The following is a 21,493-nucleotide window of genomic DNA, read 5'->3' on the forward strand; positions in this document are numbered from 1 at the left end:
GAGGGGTAAAGTCTTTTTTCATGCCGCTTGGTCTCTGCCTGCAGGAACAAAGAGTCTTCAAGCCACAGCAACAACAACCGTTACTGATCCTGGAGCAGCTACATCGACACATGTGACATAGAAATACTGACTAGACTAAACCTACAGCTCTTTTCACAAAGATAACAGGTACTACCTGTAAGGCGGCTTTATTAACTTGGGCTTTCAGCCATAGGATCTGGATGCTCTCACATGGGAAAGCGGCTTACACACACGTTGTCTCAGTTTTACCTCCAAACGGAAGCTTAGCTCCCAGTCTGCGTGTCACTACAAGTTGTGCACATTTAGAGGCAATTTGGCTAATTGTTTGTAAGTCGGCTCAAGCTCGGTCAGAAAGAATGGAGAGAACTGCAACAAGTTCCAAACTGGGTTTAAGTCTGGACTTTGATTGAATCCATTGATCTATTTTCAGACGCTGAATTGAAGAGAACTCTGGGATGCTGTTTTATAACCTACCCCTCTTTTAAACACCCTTCACACAACAGCTGCACTTTTACTCTTCTGGAAGTACACACTGCTGGACAGTAGTGCGCTGAAACCAAATGGTTTTACTGTTGGGTATCAGAGTAAAATGGGGGTGAATATGTATCCATGCCAAATAGAGTGCATCGATTGTAGTTTTTTGGCTGCAAAAGCCTGACTTGCTCATACTGATTTCTTTGTCTCAGTAGTTGCTAAATGTAGCAACAGTTGCTAAGTTGGCTACAATGGGGTGACTATTGTTAACTGCAGACGTGACCTGGTAGTTTGGCAAAAGGGAAAAGTGGCTCAACTCCCAAAATTAAGGATTTATTGGTGCAAAACTTCTAAATTTTTTATCTGCAAGATCTTTTGTTTCATGTCCCATTTTTTTATCCATTTCACATCAAATCCCAATAAAAACAGAGGTTTGTGGTTGCAGTGAGAAAAAGCTTTTTCTTCCTAAATTGAAGTTATTCCTCTCTATTGTTGCTAAGAAAATTACATGTACTTTCCTGCTAATATTGACTCTGAATCTGCTGGTTAGTGAATCTGTTGTATGATTATGGATTTTAATCGGCTGAATTAAAATCCACCTGTTTACATTTTAGTGTATTCTGGTTTCCTGGGATGACAGGAAACTTTACTAAAAATAAACTGAAGTAAAATGTAAACTGAATGTTGCTTTGGAGGAGAGTGGCTTACAGGAAGACGCCTCCAACTGGTGTGACAATAAGCAGTGCTACTGTTCAAGACTTTGCTGGAAGAATTATAGCATCAACTACTCAGCCAAGCACCAGAGCTGGGAAATGAGCAGCCACAAGAAAATCAACATGAATATGGAGTAAATTGTTCAGCTTTCTTCACATTATAGTTCTCGCTGTTACTCCCCTGCAGAGCTAGAAGTAAATTAAGTATATACTCACCAAAGTGAAATCCCACTGTGCTCCAGTGGTGAGAAAGGTGAAAGAGCCCCCCCTCCGCAGTGACCTACATGATCATAACAACGATTAGAAGGGAGGATCAGGATAAAAGACCAGCATTCATCTACATGACAAGATTGTTTTTTTTTCTTGAACATTTGAGGGATGACTGCTTCAAACAACCCTTGATTCTCCCATGACCCGACTTAGAAGTGAGTAAATCTAACTTCAAAGCATTCACAAGGGAGATATGAAAGAACTGTTGCTCAGGATGGTGTCATGAGGAAACTTTTCCCTTCCCATACCTACCACAGCCTTAGCATGATGCGGCTGCAGTCCCGACCAACACAGACAGATAAGGATCCACCCGGGCAGAGAAACGCAGCATAATCCCAGTGGGCCTCCTCACTGACCTCCAGGCTGACTCTGGACCATTCACTTTACTATTTGGAGGAGGAGGAGTCATTAGTTACACCCCCAAGCCCCCAAATATTTAACTGTTTTTGGCCTTGTCCCCAACAAGGTTATTACAGTTAACTATAAAACTAAAACATGCTGAAATGCCACATGATCATTTTCATGTTTAGGAATCTATTTATTACCCTTTTGAACTGACGTGAAATAGATTTTATTTTTTATTTAAAACTTTTTTACACAGGAAATTTATAGCAAATTACAGCCCTCCATATTCCTCCTGTCAGAACTGACACTAGTCCACAAAATAACCACAGCAAAAGTTTGGATACGACAACTTTTGTTCAAAAATTATTGAAAACATTTTTTGGAAATTCATTACCCAATCGATGTAAACATAATCACAATTCAATACTTTGACCTTTTTGAAATATGCACCTAAAAATTAAACAAAGTATAAAAACACTTAAACTCTTATTATAACCAATACAAACTAAGTTAAAACTAAACAATATTTAACTAATAAAAACTGGCAAACCCAGTTAAAAAATGAATTAAATCTGACTGAATTGGATGAAAAGTCACAATAAAAACAACATCAAACTAAAATGAAAAACCCAACATTATTACAACCCTGGTCTCCAACCATGGAGGCTGGATCCCTGCTTTCCTTCAGCTCACTAGTGTGTTAAAGCACCACAGTGATGTTGGGGTGAATAAGGCCACAGAGGGAACAATTACACAACCCATCATGCTCAGCCAACTAATGCGAACACTGAGGAGAACATCAAAGCAGCAAAAAGGATTAGTCTGGTACCAACAATTAACTGAAACTCTGTTGAAGCATTTTTTTTCACATGCTTGTATGAGAAATTGGCCCCAAACATGGCAAAGTGAAGCATGGAAGTTATGAAAGAACTAAATAAATGGGTTACAACTTCAATGCAGACTGGGGGATGAAAACCCAACGCGAACTACCAGACACAATGACAGCAGGGTGAATCAAAACCACTGCTGATGCTCATCCCGTATAAATAAAGTCTGCAGTGTCTGAACATTTAATGATACTGAAGATGAATCTCTTTTGGGGGGTCTGAAAAAGGCATCCGGGGAATGTCGAGCTGCTCCGAAACACTTGTTCAGTGTGTGTGTCCTGCGAGCACTGAGTCATTCCAGTCATACTACACACACACACCAACTGTCGTCCCAAAGTGAGAGCTGCAGGCAGCTCTAGACCTTCCTGCAACTCTTTACAACTCCCACCCTTAGTCATGCCCTGAGAAGTCACGCAGAGCTTTCCCCTCATGAAGCTGATCAACATGGAGCTCGTCATATTGTGACGAGCTCCATAAAAATGTATTGAAGAAATACAGTAACAGAATACTGAACAACAGAAGCTAACAATACAGCAGAAACCAGCAGATTGAAGCTTGGTTTATGTTTGATCCATGTACATTCCACAGGGCAAAAAGACGTGTGGAATCACGCCGACAACTTTTGCAGCACTTGTACTCTGAGCAGCTTGTCTCCCGCTCAGCGGCTGGTTTCTACCAGGCTGGGGATGAGCCTGGTAGCCTGGCTTCATCCAGAGGGTCTGGACTCTCGGATGTCGAGAGACAATTGCTCTCAATAGAGTAATTGTCTGTTGAGAGTAATTGGTTCCTGGAGGTAAGCAATTGTCTGTTTAAGTTTGAGATGATTGGATTTGATTTTACTTAATCACACTAATGTTACTGGAAACTGTGTGCGCTGTAAACAACCTTGTGGGGATTAGGGTCACAACATTCCTCTTGCTCCAACACCTTCTCCGACTTTACTGCTCAATGTTTGGAAGCGTGGCCAACACAGACTGAACGGCTTCATTCACTTCTTCTGCTGCCATTGCCAAACTACAATCCTATTTCAGCAGACTGCAATTCCAAACCAGTGCAGGAAATCAATCTCAATGGGAGAAATCCAAGATGAAGCAATGAAGGCAGATGAGAACTGAATGGAACTGCACAACAATGACCAGGCAAACTTGCCTGTACTCTGCTAGACTTTAGGAGGCAGCGTAGGGCGCCTACGGAAAGTATACATCAGTATGCAACATGTTTAGAAGTAAAAACCACAGTTGATATTAGCAACAGTAACTTGCCACCATCAGCGTACGTGAATGGCTGACTGTAGCGTGAAGCGCTAGTCCATAGAACTATTTATCATTGCAGAACAAGTGTGATATAGCACCTGTCATGTCCAATACACAAAGACATTTACACAACTGTTGTTTTTTGGAAACTCAATAGGACTTGATCATATTAAAGACAAATTGACAAACATAAAGTAAAGAATCTAATGAAAAGCAATGAGGGAGTGGTTATGTTTAGCAGACAGGTTCCATGAGTGCTGGGACCACCCACATTACATGTTCGGTGGGGAAGCAGCAGTTGCTGTTTAGGACCAGAACAAATTACAGGACACAGGAGAATGAGAAGCTTTGTGGGTGTCCTGAAAGGATGTTAGGGGTCAAAGATTTCTACAGGTGTTGATCTGACCTCAAACTGTTTTATTTTGAGGACAGCAGACAAGCTAGTTTGTGTGAAAAATATTGCCACCTTTAGATATTGTAGTTCAGAAAGACAAGACCCAGGATGAACGCTGACTAAAATAATGGCTAAAGACCAAAAGTGTTAAGTGAAGAAAAGGATTTGTGTGTTGAGAGATATGCTACGGGATGAAACCAGACTTGCCAGAAGATGATAGCTTTTTTCAGCTCAGGTGGCAAAACAAAGAATGATCATAAAAGAGAGAGAGCCATAAAAACATAACAGAATTTCTCCTTACAAAAAGACATACCACACTAACTTGTATTACCAATTTTTCTAAAAGTCCAAAACAACCTCAAAGCAAGCAAATTTAGCAAAATTTATGAACTTATTTCAAATCTTGCTGTTTCGACCAACCTTTTCTAATGTGACACTTCAAGTTGTGAATAAAAACAAACAAACAAAAAAACAATTCAAACACAGTCTATGCCTCCTTTGCAGAAGACATGTAAAATATACAACAGAAATCATCATGTTGCTTTTTCACCACTTGACAATATCATCAAAATTCCCGCCAGATTATTCTCCACTGAAGTCTCTCAGGACTCTCAGGACAACAGAACATGACGACCTTTTCAGAACGCAAAAGAGAAACTACAAGAAGGAAGAGTAATCTGAACCATTGGTCTAAGCATAAGCATAGACACTAGTAAGGACCTACCCTTCTGCAACCTAAAGCAGCAGAGGCCACCTTTGTGACTCTGACTCAGGGTATAAATACGACACAGAGACTCATTCCTTTCAGCCACTAGCTACCAACCTGGAAGGAGAGCCACGTTTATGTGGCCTTCATGTAAAGTGAGCAGGGGAGTAAGGAAGGTAAAAATGTAACTATTAGAGAACTGCATCAGTAACTGAGATCTTGCAGTGACCAAGCCTCCACAACAACCAGTACCAATGAGATGCCAGGAAACGAACAAAAACTCATTTCCCAGCTCTGGTGCTTGGCTGAACGAACAAAACACAAACCTTTCCTGTTCTGCCATCAGTAACATAATCATGTAGAGTTCACTAAACTCTATTGGGAGTTTAATTAGAACTGAGTGCTTAGATCAGATAAGGCAGCATAACCTCTAAGCAACAAACACTCCTCTGTGCGTTGGTGTAAAATAAAGGATGAACATATGGAAAAGAACCTCAATCACCGTTAGGAAGGGTGGATGATCTGTGACGCTGTGGGCCTGGTTCACTTCTGGTTAAGGTTCATGGCATCACAAAGTCTTTGACATGCCACCAGATTTTGAATAAAAACCTTATCATAAACTAAAAAGTATTATTGCTGTTACTAAACATGATAATGATGTGAAGCATATGAGTGAATGAACATAGACATTTCTTCCAGAGTCAAAATTGTATGGAAAATCTGTGGGGTGACATAAAGAGAGACCCAGGACTCTGGATAAACTAAGAAAAATGTGCAAGAAGAAAAAGTCTGAGATCTCTTTGTTTTTGTTATCTTATTAGCAGAAGGAAGTTCTGATTCCATTATTGTCATTTAACATTGTTAAATCATACTAATTGAATCAGGGCCTCCTGCGTACAATTTTTTAGGTGAGAATAGAAAACACAAAAAAGGAGGAGGCGTGGCTTCAATATTTAAGAATACCATAAACTGTAGTAAAATCTCTTTGGGTAATTTCACGTCTTTTGAGTATCTTGGAATTGAGGTAAAAGGCCACAAACAAACTTTGACACTAACTTTATACAAAACTCCAAAATATTTGGAAAATTTCTTTACAGACTTGAATGAGCTTCTATCTCTCATATGCATTGATTATGATTGTTTAATAATTGTCGGTGATTTCAACATTCATGTTGACAACCCCCAAGACCGAGGGGCAAAAAAGCTCCTTAATATATTAGAGAGTTTTGGTTTAACACAACATGCCAAACAAGCAACACACACACATGGACACACACTGGACCTGGTTATCAGTAAGGGTGTGAGTATTTCCATTGTCTCTGTAACTGATGTCGCCCTGTCGGATCACTTTACTGTTATCTTTGAATGTTCTTTATCCGTTGACCCACTTACACAAAATGCTACTATTACAAAACATACTTTCACAGAAAACACAGCAGAAACATTTAATCAAATCTACTCTTCTTCCTCGCCCTTAAGCTATATTGACGTAGATAAGTTGGTAGATGATATCATTGATTACATTGCCCCCATTAAAGTGAAAATTGTGACTGGTAGGAAGAAATCTCCATGGAGAAATGCACAAACAGTTCTGTCTGCAAGAGAACTCTGCCGTAGGGCCGAACAGAAATGGCGTAAAACTCAACTGCACGTTTATTATGACATCTACAAAGAAAGACAACGTAACTATTACACAACACTAAAACATGCAAGAGAGGGTTTCTTTGCAAATGTCATAAACAAAAATATTAACAATGCTCAAGCTTTATTTGCTACTGTTGCTCACAAACCCTCCTATGACGTTACCACCTGAACTTCAATCTAATGTCGCCTGCAACAAGTTCTCCAGTTTCTTCTCAGAGAAAATTCAAAAGATCAGAGGATTAATCTGCACATCCACTCCAAAGCCAGTACCAATGCTGTGCCCAAACAAAACAAATGCAGGAAAAATGACCCAATTTCAACTACTTCATTATAAAACCTTAGAAGAAATTATAAGTCAATTAAGCTCCAGTTCCTGCTGTCTGGATGTCCTACCCACACATTTCTTTCAGAAAGTCCTGCCTGTCGTTGCTAATGATCTGATCCAAATAGTAAACTCATCGCTCTTTTCAGGTGTTTTCCCCCAGGCTTTGAAAACAGCAGTTATCAAACCACTGCTAAAAAAGAACAATCTAGACAAATCACTACTGCAGAATTACAGGCCGACCTCTGACCTCCCATTCATCAGCAAAATAATTGAAAAAGCAGTTTTTAAACAATTAAATAACTTCCTAACAATAATGAATTCTTTCTTTTCAATATTTATATGCTCCCACTGGCTCAGATTATAACAGGAAATAAGATTAGCTAGCATAACTACGCGGATGATACACAGCTCTACATCACGATGTCACCAGGTGACTCTGAACCCATCCATTCACTGAATAGATGCTTAGAACAGATCAATGTGTGGATGTGCCAAAACTTTCTCCAGCTGAACAGAAACAAAACTTAAGTTATTATCTTTGGACCTAAAGAGGAGTGAACTAGAATCAATGCACAGCTTCAGTTATTACTACTGAAAACCAGCGATCAGGCCCGTAACCTGGGAGTAGTGATGGACTCTGACTTGAACCTTCAGAGCCACATTATAATTAGACAGTCACAAAGTCGGCCTTCTATCACATGAAGAACATCTCCAGGATTAGAGGACTTATGTCTCAGCGCGATCTAGAGAAACTCATCCATGCGTTTATCTTTACCCGCATTGATTACTGCAACAGCGTCTTCACAGGTCTGACTAATAAATCAATCAAACAGTAGCAGCTGATCCAGACGCTGCTGCTCGCGTTCTCATTAAAACCAGGAAGATAGAGCACATAACTCCAGTGTTAAAGGTCCTACACTGGCTCCCTGTAGCTCAGAGGATAGACTTTAAATACTGTTGTTAGTTTATAAATCACTGTACGGTTTAGCACCACAATACCTTAAAGATCTATTATTGCTGGACCACCGTCTAGACCCCTCAGATCTTCTGGTTCTGGTTCTGCTCTGCATCCCCAGAACCAGATTCAAACGAGGAGAAGCAGCATTCAGTTTCTATGCACCACAAATTTGGAACAAACTTCCAGAAAACTGTAAAACAGCTGAAATACTGGGTGCCTTTAAATCTCAACTTAAAACCCACCTGTTTAGAGATGCTTATGGCTAAATTAGGATTAGAGTGTGGGTTTTGATGTATTCAATCTTTTTGATGTTTTTAATGTTTTTATCTTTACTTTTTTTATCTATTTATTAATTTCTTTTAAATGGCATTCTAACTAAAACTCTGAGGTGTGAGAATTCTTGTCAAATGGCGTTTTGACTAAAAATCTGTAAATTCCGTCCTGTCAGGCGACGGGGATTTTTCAGAATCTCTTTCTCTTTCTTACTGTTTATTCAATGTCACATGCTGTTCTTTTTTTTTCTTTAATTATGTAAAGCACCTTGAAATGCCCTGCTGCTGAAATGTGCTATACAAATAAAATTTGATTGATTCCATCACTCTGTTACCTTTAGCACTCAGGGCAATGACATTAGTGTCCAGTGAGAGCATCTGCTTCTGTGAAACTGTCCAAATATTACATTAGCATGTACAATGTATTTCATTGGAATATGTTAGCTGTAGTTCTCTTGCAGATGGAAACAACCTCTCCTCCAGGATTTCACTAGTTTTTGATGAACCCTGAGATCCTTGTCTGTTTCTTTAGATGATTGAAATGTTTGAAAGAATCTAAAATCTAAATGAAATGTTTAAAAACCAATTAGTGACTTAACACTATTACTCCTATTAAAACTAACTTTTGTACACATAAAAATGCTGCGAGTATCAAGTGTCCCATATACCGGATGTCTCTCATGAGCTTTTATCTGATCTCTGTGTTCTGGTGAAACTGAAAACTCTACCTAGTGACATCCATATCTGATTCTCATACCTGCCTTATTCCTCTTAGGAATAATGAAATGAGATACAGCAATAAAAAGCAAGTTACTGGTGAGAAAATATCAGAAGCCTGTAAGTTCAATCGTATTATGCATGTCAAAATGTGTACATCTTCCAACGAAAGTTTAATTGAGATAAACCAGATCCCTGCTTGGTGTATTAAACTCCCTACAGATAGATGAGCAACAACTGTGAACCTTAAACACAGGATCTAAGGTGTAATATAAGGTTGTGTGTGTGTTTTTTTCAAGTCATGAGATCATAAACAGACTCCACAGTGAATGAGTCACTAAACTTACCAAACATCACGTTTCCTATACAAGGAGCACTTGACGCTAGTGTTTACCTTCTTTAGTTACTGATATGACTGTGATTTTGACTGTCACCACCCTCGGGGACAAAGGTCCTTTCATCACCTTTACGGTTCAGGGAAGCGTGGCTCATGAGTCAGAGGCTCAGGCAGGATCTCTGCTGGGCCCTACCCTTGTTTGTCAAAGCCTGCTAACAAGGAAACTAATCTGACCTGGGGTTTACCTCACTGCCATCCTCTCCTCCGCCTTTATAGTGGCGACTGTTCTGCCCAGCAAACAGGGCTGCTTAAATGAAGCACAAACATTAGAAGATTGACAGCTTCTGGAATATAACGCCAATTTATCGAAACATGATCTCACAGTGCTGAATTCACAAGCCTCGGTTCATGTTGTTTTAAATTTTTTCCAGCATTTCTTTGATAATCTTTATTATTATTGGTTGTTACCTTTCTATTGTTTGTAGAGTGAGTTGAACATCGGATAGGATTAGCTTCTTTGCTAACTTCTATAGCAATGAGTTAAAACTTTGTGACTTCAGGCGGTAAAACCTGCTGTTATGACATGATTTTTTTTTATTCTTTTCATTACTTCCAAACTCAGAACTGCCACCATTTTCACTCTATCCTCCTTAATCCTGACAGTGCTGCTGGAGGATTGATTATGTTAGTTACTTCCATATGACGAAAGCTGATTGTTTTGGTAGGTATTCGAGTAACTGCTTAGCAGTTTAGCTATATTTATTTTTTTTATCATCTTTAATCAGATGAAGCTCAACTGTGGCTTCAGCTGGTGAAAGTTACAAATGTATTATTTCTATGATCAGTTTGTTCCAACAAGTGAAGAATCAAACTGAATCTAAAGGTGTTCCTCATCAGACAGTTCTGTTCAGTTGGAACATTTGTTATATTTTCAGCTGATGTGGTTCTCTTTCATACTGCATAATGTCAAATGAACCATACACTTTGAGAAACCTGTTCACCTCTTCACATGCGGTGGCACTGCACCAAAAACTACTTTGGGAAATGACATTAAAACCTCATAAGACACTAAATGCACCTTCATGAGCTCAGGTAGGATGAAAATGTAAGCAAGAATAGAGTGGTGTCAGATTTTAGTGGTTATAGGATTTCTCAGAAGACCACAAGTCATTTTCCTCACTTAGTGAGGAAAATGACTTGTGCACTATAGTGCTAGACACACACATTTGTTTTGGTTGTATTTACCCAGAATGCCTTGTGCTACAGTTCGCTTTTGGAGCGGTTTCTGGTCTACTGGTATTCACATATGCATTTGAACCGCATCAGAATTCTCTTCAACCAAACAGACCAAGGTTTGTAGGCACATCAGAGTTTGCTTTTTTTGGTCCGCGTCAGATTTCTATTACACATTCACACTTCCCCAAACGAACCGGACTTTCTAGACAAACTAGAGTTGAATTAAAGCAAACTAAATAGCGCTGGTACTAAGGCACTCTAAAGGTGCGCATAAGATGAAAATCTTTACCTCAGCAGTGTCTGGGCTTTGATCCCATTCTCAGTAATTACCAGCCAGTTACCACTTAAGAATAGTCAATACAAAACCACTCATAAAAAGCATGGAAAACACCAGATTCAAACTGCATTAAATATGCTGGCACATGCACCAGTGTTAACTTTTTTTCAAATCATCTTTGGAAATTGGGGACACGGGTATATTGACATTCTACTTGGTTTTCCCACAGTTTTTTTTATCCACATTTTCTCTGCAAGAGTTTGTTCGTTTCCATGCAAATAAGCTGGAATGGAAGCTGAATCAGTCAGCAGAATGTACTTTCATGCACTATTTTCAATTGATCAAAATTCAGATAAAGGCTAGATGGAACAATGCTTTTAGGTAAACGTAGGACAAAGCTTACAGTAACATTCATTTTCTGTTGGCTTCAACACACAGTGAAGGGAAGTACTAACTCTGTGCATCATGCAGATATTTTTTGTTACAATCCTTAGAGAAAAAAATTAGAACCAGTCAAACTGGTATTCAACAGGTCAAAGTTTAAAGAAAACAGAAAATCAATATCACTAAGACACAAGTCTGATTGGTGCATTGATTAGAAATCTGCATCTTAACCATATCATCTGTAAATGTGAAGATGTCAAAGAGTTCAGCAGAAACCTCATCAATCTAATGAATAGACTGAAATCCTTGCCTGTTAGCGCTGGCTATGTAAAAAAAAAAAAAAAAAAAGCATGGAGCCATCCTTACTGTGTGCATAATGAGTCGATTTTAGAACATAATTACCAATATTAACGAATTAACAGAAACACCACAATTCATCAGAAAATTATCAAAATATGTAGACAATTGGTCATGTCTACACGTGAAACCATATTCTCTATTTCTATGTGCCTAGATCAAGTATTATTTTTTCCCCAATAAAAATTAACTGCCATTTTTTACCATTATAAATGAAATTGATAAATTCTTTTTAAAAAATCCACAAATCATTAAGAAATTACCAAAATACTCTCATGTCTACACATGCAGGACATTGCAGCTAAATGTACTCCAGCTAAACAAAAATCATTCAAGAACATCAGGGTGAGGTTCAGCTGCACTGAGGTCGGCTTCAGGAGCGTCCAGCATAGGAGGAGTTTTTACAGAATTGTGTTACTACTTTAAAATCGGCCCTGATTAGACCAATAATAAAAGAGAAATTGGCTGTATCCATGTATGTAGCTACACTGCCCTGAATAAAGAATGAAATTAAATGCAAGTTCTTTAAGCAATTTGAATGTGGCAATGATCTGTCGGTTTTTCACCGCAGTGAAGTTAGTTTCAAGTTGGATATGTGATATTCGAGCTCTGCGGAGTTAGTGGCATTTAGCTCAAGGTTGATCCAATTTATGAATGCTAATGTCGGCCAGCGGTTCTCCACCGCTCACGGCCCGAACGCTCGAAGGTTCATTTAGGGACTGTCAACAAATTACCGAAACAAACACTTCTGTCAAACAAATGTTAATAAAGGCCTTGAATTGTGACCAACTGACTAATTGTCAGTGCTAATTCATGCTTTTACATGAGGCACAATATCCTCTATTAAATTTTAAAGTCATATAGAATATTTTAAATTATTTAAATATTAAATAATATGTTTTCTTTAATAGCTTCCAAGTCATCTGACCTATTTACTCAGAATCACTTTGAAATAATTCTACAAATCAGTAGAGAAAAGGCACAGACATTTGTTTTCCATTTTAAGCCATTTTCCTTTTTTTTTAACAACTGTTTTGGTCAAAATTGAGTGTTTTTCTTCAATAGATCCCAAGTCACCTGACCTATTGACCCAGAATCAGTGTGAAATTATTCTACTAGTCTCCATAGATAAGGCACACTCATTTCTTTTCCATTTTAAGCCATTTTCCTTTTTTTTTTTTTTTTTTTTTTTTACAATTTTTTGGTCAAAATTGAGTGTTTTTCTTCAATAGATCACAAGTTATCTGACCTATTTACTCAGAATCACTTTGAAATAATTCTACTTTTCTGTACAGATGAGACACAGTCATTTGGTTTCCATTTTAAGTCAGTTTCCTTTTTTTAGCAAATTATTTTTGCAAAATTGAATGTTTTTCTTCAATAGCTTCCAGGTCATGTGACCTATTGACCCAGAACCAGTGTGAAATTGTTCTAGTATCCTGTATAGATGAGGCACAGTCATTTGTTTTTCATTTTAATGCTTTTTTTATTTTTTAACAATTTTCTTTGTCAAAATTTAGTATGTTTCTGCTATAGCTTCTAAGACATGTGTCCTATTAATTCAAAATCACTTTGAAATTGTTCTACAAATTATTAGAGATGAGGCACCCTCATTTTCCCCATTTTAGAACTTTTTCCATTTTTTACATAATTTAAATTTACAACTTAAAAAATATGATTGCTGTTTAATAGCTTAAATTTCATGTGACCCACTGAAATAACCCTTTTTATTCTTGTGGGAATAAAAAGGGTTAAATGGAATAAAAATGATTGTGCCTCACCTATCCAGTCTAGTAGAATAATTTCACATTGATTTTGAGTTAATTGGTCACATGACTCAAGCTATTGAAGAAAAATCAATCATCTTCCCCTTGTCTGCAGTCGGGTTGCGGGGTCAGCAGAGGCCCAGACTTCCGTCTCCCCAGCCACTTGTTCCAGCTCCTCCAGGGGGATCCCAAGACGTTCCCAGGCCAGCCGAGAAACATCGCCCCTCCAGCGTGTCGTGGGTCTTCCTGTGGGCCTCCTCCTGGTAGGACGTGCCCAAAAGACCTCACTAAGGAGGCATCAAGGAAGAATCCCAATCTGATGCCTGACCCACCTCAGCTGGCTCCTCTCGGAGTGAAAAATACTCAGTCATCCAGGAGGGACTCTAATCTGAGTCCCTCCTGGATGACTGAGCTTCTCACCCCATCACTAAGGGAAAGCCCAGACACCTTATGGAAAAATCTAATTTTGGCCGCTTGTGTTTGTGATCTTATTCTTTCAGTCAAGACCCTTAAACCTATGCTGTAGATGAAGGTAGGGACATAGATCGACTGGCAAATCGAGACCTTTGCTTTTTGATCCAGCTGTCTCTTCACCATGACAGACTGATACAGCACCACTTTACTGCAGACTCTGCGCCAATCTGTCTATTGATCTCCTGTTCCATTTTGCCCTCATTCTTGATGTTATGGATTCTGTATTTTCCTCCATCTCTTTTAGCTTCTTAACACGCTGCAGCATACATAACCATGTTTATATCTGACTGCTGGCAGTCAGATATAAACAATGTAAACAGACTGAAACTGATTAGAGTACCCTTTAGGGAGTGTACAGATTGCAGAGATGAATAAAAAGCTAAACTTGCTACAATCTTTGCCTCACTTGGCCCCAGCATTGGACAGTGATTGTAACATAAGAAGCATGATGTTCCATTTGGATGACATGTATGGCTTGTAAAATTTGATCATCTTTTGGCATTAAAGCTTGTTTTTATATATAACCAAATCTCATTATTTCTCAAGGTCATTTACAATGAGTGGTTCTGGTCGGGTCCTGAAACTGGTTAACAGACATGAGTGGTGAACAGAGACAGAAATGAATGAACTCCAACAATGAACAAGATGCTAAGACACTTAAACTCCTCCACTTGTGTCAGGACAATCTTCCCTGAACCAAATAAGGCACTCTACCCTCTTCCAGCTCAAGGCCTTGGATCTGGAGGTACTGATCCTCCTCCCGGCTGCTTCACACTTGAGGAGTACCGCTGGCCAACATTAGCGTTCATAAATCGGATCAACCTTGAGCTAAATGCCGCTTACTCCACGGAGCTCGAATATCGAATATCCAACTTGAAGAAGTCTCACTACAGACCTGTAGGAAGGGGAGCCAAAAACCATACACATGCAACACAGACATTTTACCCGTTTCTTATAAAAGACATATCTGTGATAGAACACATTTCTTTTTCTTGGTTTCTATATAAGGGCTCAGATTTGTTAAGCACTGTAAGATATTAATTACTCCAGAATATCTTTCTTATGTACTTTTTACATCCTCCACATTTCATCGCAGGACTTTAACCAGTTTTTCCATAGATAGGACTAACACTGAAAACACCAAAGTAAAAAAAAAAGAACAGCCTACTTTCTGCCAAATAACTCAATAATTCCATTAATAATACAAATAAAAAGTAAAAGAAACTAAAAAAACCAATTGCACATACACGTTCTATTTTTGCATCCCCAGTGGTCTCCTGCTGCCATCTTGTGGCATTGAGACGCCACTGCACTTAGTCTAGCCAGAATTGGTCCTCTTAATCGAGAGGAGCCATTGCGATTCTGCTGGTCTGCATATATTTGAACTGCGTTAGTAATACTGGGGTTCTAACCTGGTTCGATCCACAAACCAAGTTTAAGCGACTCACCGTCTTAACGTCTTGTTGAAGGACTCTGCCTCACCCGCGGAAAATGTCACCTTAATGTCGGCTGCTTGTTCCTTCCCTTTCTCGTTCTCTGAAGGCGACATTGCGCTTTCTACTTCACCGATTTCATTTATTTTAATGAGCATCCTAATTTTAACTTTCTTATTTAAATATCTTAATATTACAACAAGAGGAGCTCGACACTAGTTTTTCGAACGTGGCGGAACACCAAAAATCAACCAATGAGAGACAAGAACCTTCTCTAGAAGGGCGGGGCCAAATAGCTTTAATCTGATTAATAATAGGTCAGACATAAGTGAAAAAATATCGAGACATTCCTAAAACAATGGCCGAGATTTTGCCAAAAGTGATTATTTTTGTTTCATAAATCATCTTTTGGCAATAAGTGACTTAGGCCATTATTTTAGGATGGTGACGATATGGAAAATAGTCACAAAAAATAATAAAAGTGTATCATAGACATATGTAATAATAGGACAATGAACACCAGAGAGAGAGAGAGAGTGAGAGAGAAAGATAGAAAGAGAGAGGGTGAGTGAGACAGTGAGAGAGAGGGTGGAGGATTATATAAAAAAGAAGAAAGGAAAACGATTAAGGAAAAAGAAAATAAATCGGGTATAATGTAAGTGATATGTCATAAGGGATATGTGATTTGAAATAATAAGAAAATAGAGAGCAACTTCATTATTCATATAGGCTACCACCCACATTCCAGCTCAGTAGGTGGCAGCACTACTACAATGTTGGCTGTCAGCTGCCATAACAACAAAAGAAGAAGAAGCAAATGAGAAACATAAACAAAAAACAGAGGAAGTCATGCCACATTCTACAAAAAAGGTTCGCCAGTCTGACACTATTATGAAGTCAGATTACTATCAAAGACTGAATAGTGTTGCCAGGCGACGCTATGATGATAAAATCTCCGCTGTGGGTGAAGATCCGTATCTAATCCCCCCAACACAACAAAAACCCGCCAGAGAGTGTAGCATCGAGGAGCTGCCAGGCCTGTGTTACCCTGATATATTCATGTTTCTCATCGAAGTACCAGGTACGTTGGCTCCTATAGTGGACTGTATACTCGGCAGATAGTCTGTAAACTGTTACTGTTGCATGCAGGGTACAGCGCAGGCGCACTGAAGGCTTACAAGAGCCTGGACGCTTACCGGTTCTTCCTCCGTGGCTGGGTCAGATCTCTGATGCTGTGCACCAGGAAAGACAAGTTCATCGTAACCAGCAAGGTGAGGCAGACTGGAAAACCTGCTGGGAACCAAAGCCAAACACAGAATAACTGTAAAGCGGAAGGAAACTGACAGACGTCAGAAAACTAATAATAAATCGTTGCGTTTTTATTTCGTTTGTATGTATTTGTGTACCTTTCACTGAAAACTAGAAGTGAAGCTGTGGATAAGTGTATTTACCTAATCTGTCGCCATAGTAGGAACTACTAGCAACAATCACTTTACATTTGTTAGTCCATTATGCTTTGCAAACCAATTCCACTGGATTGAGAGCAATTTCCAAGTCATGGACTTTGGTCTGGACTTTGAGTAGGCCATTCCAAACCATGAATATGATTTGATGTGGCGTTATTGTCCTGCTGAAAGATGAAGCTCTACTCATTTCTGACCAGTTTACCAGAAGAAAAACATCCCAACAGCATGATGCTGCCACCTCCAAGTATGAAAGAAATGTGGGTGTCTTTAAAGAACTGGCAGAATGTATTGTTTGGCTTCTGCCTAGTTAGATGGTGGCACTTTTGGTAGCATTGTTATCTTGCATCAGAACGTCTTGGGTTTTAATCTTTCTGTGTTTGTCTGTTCTCTCTGTGCATGTGTGTGTCCTCTCTTGGTACTGCAGCTTCCTCCAGTCCACAAACTTCTCTGTTAGCAGCTTTAATCATTGCAAAACCTGTTTGGATAAGTGTTTGGGAACAATGTCCTGTTGGACCACTCAGTGGTGTCCCAAGTGTTGCCTGTTGGTTCCAAATTAAGTTGAAGAATTTATGTGATCGTTTTCTTCCATCTACTCTTACCAGTATAAAATGTCGCACTAAAAGCCTTTTTGCTCGTTTGTTTTCCTGTCAGGTGATCCAGTTTGAAGGCCTCACTGAGAATCCTCATCCTGTGTGGACCATCATCGAACCCAGTGGCCTCGTCGTTTCTGGTCATTGCACATGTATGGCGAGTTCAGATGTGGTCTGTTCACATGTTGCCGCCACGCTGTTTGCACTTGATGCATGTAAGTTGCTGTTTTCCCAGCAGTGCTTTATAACATATATATAAATATATGGATCTGAATATTTACTCGCAGTGCTCTGATGGGGGTTTTCTTCAAGGTGTGCGCATACAGCAGGAGAAGTCGTCCCCTGCCCTCCCAAACTCTCCACGTAGCCGGCGGAGTGTCGAACCTGCGCTTGACGTCAACTTTTCATACCCAAATAAGAGGAAAAAGGTGCAGATCTGTTTCCTTTAAAGGATCGGGAAAATGATGTGTGTGTGACATACGAACATGGTGTGTGTCCTTTCAGACCATCAATGAGAATTCAAGACAGACTACACCTGCAGTTCCACCTGCCACAGCGGAGGAAATAAAGCAGTTTTATGACAGCCTTGCCAGCTCAGGTCATTTACTTTGAATGCATATTTTGCTATAAATATGCTATAAAATATGCTATATGAAGGGACACTGGCAAAGATTATTGTTGTTTTAAAGCTGTGCTAAAAGCAGTTGGCGTTTTTTGAAGCTATTCAAGCCTAAACTGGCATCTTAAAGCATGCAGCAGGTAGTGGAAAACTGACTATAAATTACATTTTACAGTGACTATATGCATGTAATTTGGTTTTGGGATTTGATTAATATGATCTTGTTCAGCTTTTCTTAATGCTTGCATACTTTTACAGTCATGAGTATCTGTTTGACTGCAAGAAATAGTATGTTATTGTATTAATGTTATAAAGCTTTACAGAATTTTCTTTCTTACCCTCAGAGTTGATCATTTTTCACAACAAAACCTTTTGGCCAGGACTGTTGTTCTTTACTCTTTGAGACAAAAGGAGTGTTTTTCTGCTGAAAGTAGACACCAGCACATGTTCATGGATAAAAAACTGACGGTCATTTCTGTATTTGTTTTGTTGCAGGTGCTAAGAGTGTAGTTCTGTCTGTGCTGCCAGGCTACAGCGAGGAGTTCAACAGTTCCACCTGACCTGACTTTTTATTTTTTATATGGATGTATAAATGTATTTAAGAAAACCAAACTACAATAAATTTATGAAATGTAACATGAGGATCCTTTCTATATACATTACCATTATGTAGATTCAGTTCAGTTTAAAAAAATACTTTGTCCCAAAAAGACATTCAAAGTTGTAGCTCATCCAACTGTCTTCAACCAGTCATAATGGATGGTGGTGCTGAGGGCAGGAAGGATTTCCTGCACCAGTCAGTCTCACAACAAATCATAAGAGACCTCTGACTGAAGACAGATGAACAATGCTGCTTGACTGCAGTAGTCTGAGGTTTGATTATCAACCTGGATTTTCATTTTAACAAGCACATCTTAGTATTTGATAGCCGTTTAACAGCTAGCGGCTGACACTAGATGTTTGTTGATATTTCAATTAAGTTTTCTCTAGATTTTATTTTAATTGCTTTACAGTGTGTGTTCTCCATCCTGGTCCTGAGGGACTACTCCCTGCATGTTGTAGGTGTTTCCCTTCTAATGGGCTCCTGCAGCACAGAGCTGGTCATGCAGTCATTTGAATCATTCTGGAGCAGAAACATCTAAAACATGCAGGGCAGAGGAGGAAATGTTTTAATCCTCTTGTTTTATTCACACTGCCTTCTTCAGTTACTTTAGGTGAACAAACAATGAATGGGAATGAGCATCGCAGTTCATGTAGTAAAAGCATGGCTTCAAAAAAAGTCAACATCATAGGAAAAAAAAAGCATAAACAGCATATATATTGCAATACTTGCAGCCTTAATTTTTAATATGTTTTTAATGATTTATTAAAATATTTGATTTATTTCAAACACACATACAAGCACCCATTACAGACCAAACTTGATTAAAAAGACTTGCAAATAAACAGTTTTCATTTTTAAGTAAAGAAAATTAACATTTTATTACAATAACACTCCCTTAGTGAATGCTTGGTCATTTGTACAGAATGGATCTGTAGCTAAAAACAATACGGTGTAGAGCGGATCTGGTGAGTAGTTTTGGATCAAACACTTAATAATTGGATAGAAAGAAGTTGCTTAATATGAGCTTTTTAACCAGGGAGAGCTAAAACTATCCCACTTCCGGATAGAACAGATTTATTTATTTTTTTATTTTATCTGAAATGTAAATGTACCTGGGTTTCATTTTTTTGCCATTTTGCCCTTTTTACTGCTTTGACTGTTCTTTCAGCAAATGGCATATTTGAGAGGTATTTTTACTCCAGTTAGTGATTAATTAATAACTAAATTTGTTGACAACTGTTTTAGTAATAGATGGAAATGATAAATCATTTCAGCCCTAGTCCAGGATGCTCCATTATTAATGAATATGTGATTGAACTGCATTCACTGATAGATGGTCCATTGTCTTCATACAGTGAAGCAACTCCCTCCAGGTCAGTTTGATATTATATTCAAGGTTCTTTCACTCTCTTAATCCTGACTGGAACCAACGATACATTAAAACGTGAATAAAATTAATTAAAACAAATTTTGGTCTCCGATTGCTCCCTCTTGGTAACTGGAACTCCAGAACAGTTCCACCGTTTCCCAGTCGGTTTTAATTTTTTAAACAGCCGCCACCATCATAACTTCATTAATATATACAAAGGAGCAGCACAATGACATTTGGGTTTTAGGGCTGGTCTGTATTTTAGTGAATTCTGGCACCTCTGGTGGCAAATATTGTGAACTGCAGCCACATAAAAAAAAGGTCAAAACACAAATCCATGCAACAGTGCTTCTCTCCAGTCGTCTCCAGATGAGTTGCTAAGCCTCAGATGCAGTGATCCACAGTGTCATAACCGATTTCAAATGGTGCTAGAAGGCTGCAGATGGCTCTAAGCACCAGAGGAAATCAGTTATCTTTTAGTGGCGACATAGAGGGAAAGGGCAGCGCTGGGCTGCCTGCCTGCTGCCAGAGCGATCCTTCTGTCCCCAAGAACACTGATTTCATATGGTGCTAGACAACGGGAACAAACATCTAAACCACCACGTGAAACCAGCTTCTTAGAGAAGGCCTTCTGTGAGCTCAGCTGCAGCCAGGAGATCAACTCTACCTACCAACCTGATCCAGGGAGCACAGCAGAGCTCAAGGAGTTTCCCCTTAAGCATTGTGTGAAAAAACTGATTAAACAGGAGCAGAGCAACATGACCAGCTTAAAGAAACAAGAGATTTGAAGACTGAGTTAAAAAAAAACCTTCAGGTTCTATGAATAAAGATGAAGAAAAATGCATTTTATTTGTGCAAACTAAACTAATACTCACCTCCCAACAGACTGGGAGACGATTCAGCTGAAATCCTCCCAGTTGGTCAGACAACCTCAGGAGCTGATGAGCTGATGGTCACCCAGGAGTGTCCACTGGGGCATGATCACAGTGGAAGGAGTCCAGTCCAGATCTGACAGCTCTTCTAAATTAGCTGTAGCTTTCCCAGGAGCAGCTCTACGGAAGACCAAAAGAGCCACAAGCCAAGATACCATGGACTATTAAACACATGTACTTGTGGTATCAAAATGTTAACAAATGTATTAAAGGAGTAACTATTATATACTTTAGATGACCTAATATTTAACTAAAACGTATTCAAGTTATTAAATACTATTAAATACTTTACATTTCCAGTTGCTGCTTTACAGCAGAAAATCATTTGAACTGATGCTGATTCACTAAAGCAAACATATTTTTCATTACACCAACATTTATATATTAGAAATGTGTGGCTCAGTGCAGGGCTCTTCAACTCCAGCAGGTGTTACATGTGTCTCAGCTTCAACAAACTTTTAGCCACTTGATTCAGGTGTGGTGGACCAGTTTACTTAATGGAGGGCATTGCTTGCATTTCTACTAACCATAAAATTGTGCAAATTTAAATTACAAAATAAACAAAACAAAACAAAAAAGAGCCTAATGGAAACACAGCAATTTTGAAAAACATGTTTTCCAATAATCTAGGATGAGGTGGGTTTTTGACTGTATTGAAATAGATGGTGTG

General features: G+C 38.9%; 1 protein-coding gene across 1 annotated transcript; it reads left to right on the forward strand.

Moving 5' to 3' along the window:
* The first annotated feature begins 15,717 nt into the window (after window positions 1-15,717).
* Window positions 15,718-18,554, forward strand: LOC106925091 (uncharacterized). The gene is made up of 6 exons (XM_014999180.2): window positions 15,718-16,324; window positions 16,393-16,514; window positions 17,361-17,514; window positions 17,612-17,727; window positions 17,804-17,897; window positions 18,414-18,554. Exons 1-6 carry the CDS (start codon window positions 16,093-16,095, stop codon window positions 18,476-18,478), a joined length of 783 nt encoding a protein of 260 aa, XP_014854666.1. The 5' UTR covers window positions 15,718-16,092; the 3' UTR covers window positions 18,479-18,554.
* The last annotated feature ends 2,939 nt before the right edge of the window (window positions 18,555-21,493 follow it).

The sequence above is a fragment of the Poecilia mexicana genome, unplaced genomic scaffold (assembly GCF_051168715.1).
Source record: "Poecilia mexicana isolate PSO_F unplaced genomic scaffold, ASM5116871v1 scaffold_23, whole genome shotgun sequence".
Taxonomy (NCBI): Eukaryota; Metazoa; Chordata; class Actinopteri; order Cyprinodontiformes; family Poeciliidae; genus Poecilia; species Poecilia mexicana.

Coding starts and splice junctions, on each gene's coding strand:
- LOC106925091 (XM_014999180.2), top strand. CDS start 16,093: ATGCCACATTCTACAAAAAAGGTTCGCCAGTCTGACACTATTATGAAG. Junction 17,728..17,803: donor ACCCAAATAAGAGGAAAAAG/GTGCAGATCTGT, acceptor GTGTCCTTTCAG/ACCATCAATGAGAATTCAAG. Junction 17,898..18,413: donor TGACAGCCTTGCCAGCTCAG/GTCATTTACTTT, acceptor GTTTTGTTGCAG/GTGCTAAGAGTGTAGTTCTG.